The sequence below is a fragment of the Ursus americanus genome, chromosome 5 (genome assembly GCF_024610735.1).
Source record: "Ursus americanus isolate L20-20 chromosome 5, mUrsAme1.1.p, whole genome shotgun sequence".
In the NCBI taxonomy this organism is placed as follows: domain Eukaryota; kingdom Metazoa; phylum Chordata; class Mammalia; order Carnivora; family Ursidae; genus Ursus; species Ursus americanus.
Genome location: NC_142131.1, coordinates 81,114,309 through 81,118,787, shown reverse-complemented (window position 1 = coordinate 81,118,787; position 4,479 = coordinate 81,114,309). Strand labels below are relative to the sequence as shown.

Genomic DNA, 4,479 nt, shown 5'->3' with positions numbered 1-4,479 from the left:
AAAGAGGCATGGAGAAATATACTGCTGTGTTGGAATTTGAAGGGAGATGTGATTTATAAAGGTGAAGGATTGTGGAAGAGCAGACATTCCTAAAAAGAGACTTAAGCTCAGATTTATTTCTTGTATCTTTGGGAAATGTAAATAGTAATGCATAAAGTTCATATTGGGAAATGGAGAACAGATATCTTGGAGATATCTGTTTGAATATTAGAGTCTTAAATGACTTTCTACAATATCTCAAAAGAAGACCAGAAAGGAGATGAAAATCTGCTCTACAGATATTTGAGACTTTTGAGAATTAAGGTTTTAAGAGGAGCAACACAATACAATTATTCTTTGGGAAAACCTAAAAGTAGTGTTGGGTGAAGGAAAGAATAGAAAGTTAATTTTGTTTGTAATATTGAGGTATGATGCAAATAAGGTGGGCTTTTTAAATTTAAATTCAATTGGCCAAGGTATTGTACTTCATTAGTTTTTATATAATGTTCAGTGATTTGTTAGCTGAGTAAATCACCCAGGGCCCATCATATCACATGCCCTCTTTAATGTAAGATGGGCTTTTTAGAAATACTGATGAGCCTTTCCCAAAGGCATCACCACTTATTTTTGTTATACTCATCAGCTTCAAGAACTGCATACTGGGGAAAGGGGATTTAAAAAATTGGGATAGGAAGAGCACAGCAAAGGAGCAATATTCACTAAATAAAGACAGTGGATATCAGCTGAACATGGGAAGACAGTATGCATATTAAAGAAAAAGAATGAGTTAGAGAGAAATTTGAGAGGGATAGTGAGTAAGGGAGAGAAAAGTGAGACAGGAGAGTTTAGTTGAATGCATATTAGGATAACTGAACCAATATGGCTGTTCTAGATAGACTACATAATGTTAATGGGGAAGTCATTCTCCTCCTCTTAGTAAAGACACAAAAACTTAACAGTGAAATAGAAATGACGTACTGCTTTTTAGAAGAACTGAAATTCTACTGAGTAAAATGATGTGATAATTTTCTGTTGGGCAATATATTTTAAAAGGAAGCTTGAAAACTCATGTGCATTTTTCAGTAAGAATGTTTGAAGGTTTTTCTATAATATGCATAAAGGCACGTTTGAATAAATTTAAAAGATTGTGTCAGAAGCATTTAATTAGCAATTATATGTATGAAGAGTAGAAAATAATACCTGAAAAATTAAGCTATACTTATTTACACTGTGTGGGTTTAGCTTCTTCATAAGCATTATAAATGTAAGGAATATATCTAAGAGAATTTATAATGGATTAAGAATGTAGGCTTTATTGGGGCGCCTGGGTAGCGCAGTCGTTAAAGCGTCTGCCTTCGGCTCAGGGCGTGATCCCGGCATACCGGGATCGAGTCCCACATCGGGCTCCTCCGCTATGAGCCTGCTATTTCCTCTCCCACTCCCACTGCTGTGTTCCCTCTCTCGCTGGCTGTCTCTGTCACATAAATAAATAAAATCTTTAAAAAAAAAAGAATGTAGGCTTTATTGAATACCTGAATTATAACTGAAATATTACATACACAGAATTGATGAGTACTGCAGAAATAAAGAGCTTAGGAGGACACAAAGTTGGTAGAGATGGCATGTATTTTCTTTTTTTTTAATAATAATATTTTTATTATATTATGTTAGTCACCATACAGTACATCCCTAGTTTTTGATGTAAAATTCCATGAGTCATTACTTGCGTAAAACACCCAGTACATGTATTTTCAAATCGGTCAGGGACCGTTAGGAAAGAAAGTAAAATAATGTTTTGTGTCTTGACAGGTGAGGTAAAAAAAGGAACAGAAATGAATGTGAAAATATAGAATATAGATATAAAGATTTTATTTATTATTAGTTTATTTACTTATTTATTTGACAAAGAGGGCGAAACCATGAGCAGAGGAGAGGGGCAGAGGGAGAGGAAGAAAACTCCCCACTGAGCAGGGAGCCTATCATGGAGCTTGATATCAGGACCCTGAGATCATGACCTGAGCCAAAGGCAGTTGCTTAACCAACTGAGCCACCACAGTGATCCATACACACATAGTTTTTAGAGATGAATGAGGAAAGGGTACGTTTATGAGGAGCTATTTCCACTCAATTCACCTTTATTAGAATAAATATTACTTAATGGACATCCGATTGTTGATTTCTCAATGTCTTCTATTTATCTGACATTTGATTAACCTTGTCTCATTTCCATCAATACATGATTCTCTCTACTCTTCAGCAGAATTGTTATGCTCAGTTTTATGGGAAACATAAAGAAAGAAAACCTCATCAACTTCTCAGAAATGTATGCCTTTCATGATCATAATGGGTTTTTTATGGATGGATAATCTACACTACACATAGGGGTTGATTAGTTACTCTAACCTGATTATATGACTTGAGAAAACTCTCATATTTTTACCATGTAACTTACTCTGTGTGTCAACAATGCATGTTGTGTTAAAAATCATATGAAGCTAAAAGTATGCTTTAATATATGTAGTCTAAAAATGAAAACAAAATATGACCAGAGAAACAATTTTCTCTTACTTAGGCAATTTGGTAGAAAGGGTGACTTAGGAGGGAAGTGCTTAATATTTCTATAACACAATCCGAGCCATGTGTCACTTCTTGTATTCCATGCAGGCAACATATTTATCATGGCATGGGAGAATCAGACCTTCAACTCAGACTTCATTCTGCTGGGAATCTTCAATTACAGCCCCACCCACATCTTCCTCTTCTCTCTGGTCTTGGGCATCTTCACAGTGGCCTTCATTGGAAACATTGCTATGGTTCTCCTCATCTATCTGGACACCCAGCTTCACACACCCATGTACTTCCTCCTCAGCCAACTATCCCTCATGGACCTCATGCTTATCTGCACCACTGTACCCAAGATGGCCTTCAACTACTTGTCTGGCAGGATGTCCATCTCTCTGGCTGGTTGTGGAGTCCAGATATTCTTATATTTGTCCCTGCTTGGAGCAGAATGTTTCCTGTTGGCTACAATGGCCTATGACCGTTATATTGCCATTTGTCACCCATTACGATATTCAGTTCTCATGAACCAGAAAATCTGTGGTCTCATGGCAGCTTCTTCATGGATTCTTGGCTCCCTTGATGGTATAATTGTAGTTACAGTTGCATTATCATTCTCATATTGTGGAGCCCGGGAAATACCTCACTTTTTCTGTGATGTCCCTGCCCTTCTCACTCTCTCATGCACCAACACACTGTTATTTGAAAGGATGATATTTATCTGTTGTATTATTATGCTTCTTTGCCCTGTAGCAGTAGTCCTTGTTTCCTATGCTCGTGTTATCATGGCTGTTATTCACATGGGGTCTGGGGAGGGTCGCCGAAAAGCTTTTGCCACCTGCTCCTCTCACCTCACTGTAGTGGGAATGTACTATGGAGCAGCCATGTTCATATACATGCGGCCCACTTCAGATCGTTCCCCCACCCAGGACAAAATGGTCTCTGTCTTCTATACCATCCTTACTCCCATGCTGAATCCCCTTATCTACAGCCTCCACAACAAGGAAGTGGCCAGAGCATTCAAGAAGGTGCTGGGGAAGGGTAAGTCTGCAGAGGAAATTGCCTGATAATTTTTATGCTTTGTTTTTTTCTACTATATTCTTTGATTTATGCTCTAATTTATGTATTCAATCAATATAATTAACTAATATTTACTGATCTTTGTAGAACTATAAACAACAACATAATATTTAGAAATCAAAACACTTTGCATTTTTTCTTCAAATATTTTACATTTGTATGGTAAGTTCAAGCAATTGCTATAATGAAATATTTGTTGCAAGACAAGACCCACAATTTATTCATTTTTTATATTATCAGTTAACAAAGAGAGGTTAATGCCCATGATAACATCCAATTGTTTCATTGCATTGATTAAACTTATTGTGTTTTTAACATGTCATAAACTTAACCTTAGCAAAAAAAAAAAAAAAGAAAAGGAAAAAAACAGAATTCTGAATAATCCAATGTCTTCATTTGGAGTGATCCTTAAAAAAAAAATGAATGACCAATCTCTGTACATACTAAGTTATGGGAATGAATGCAGGGTCATTATGAAAATGAATTTATCATAACTGGTTGGAGAAAAGAGAGGTATTGTATTGAGATATAGGCTTATTGATCCTTAATTTTTCTGAACATTATTATTCTTCAGGATGATGGATGACTGGGGTGTTCTTATTTATTTTCCTTTTCTATGAATATCAGTCTTATACATGGGAAACTAAAATATGAATATGAATCCTAAAATCTGGAGTTCTTTTCCTTGGGTATCTTGATCTTTGTATGGATTGTGTACTGTAATTGCATGAAAACATAATATATTTTGTTCAATGAGGAAGTCTTGGTTTCCTGTACGCTGCATATTCTCAAATCTCATGTAGGAAACTCCAAATTTATTTTTATAAAGATATTCATATATGACTAACTCTATATAATTAT

The 4,479-nt window shown here is 35.7% G+C and overlaps 1 protein-coding gene across 1 annotated transcript; it reads left to right on the top strand.

The window, feature by feature from the left end:
• The first annotated feature begins 2,657 nt into the window (after nucleotides 1–2,657).
• LOC123791213 (olfactory receptor 2M3-like) lies at nucleotides 2,658–3,605 on the top strand. Its single transcript, XM_045795837.2, has one exon. The coding sequence runs from the start codon at nucleotides 2,658–2,660 to the stop codon at nucleotides 3,603–3,605; it is 948 nt and encodes a 315-aa protein (XP_045651793.2).
• Nucleotides 3,606–4,479: the final 874 nt, after the last annotated feature.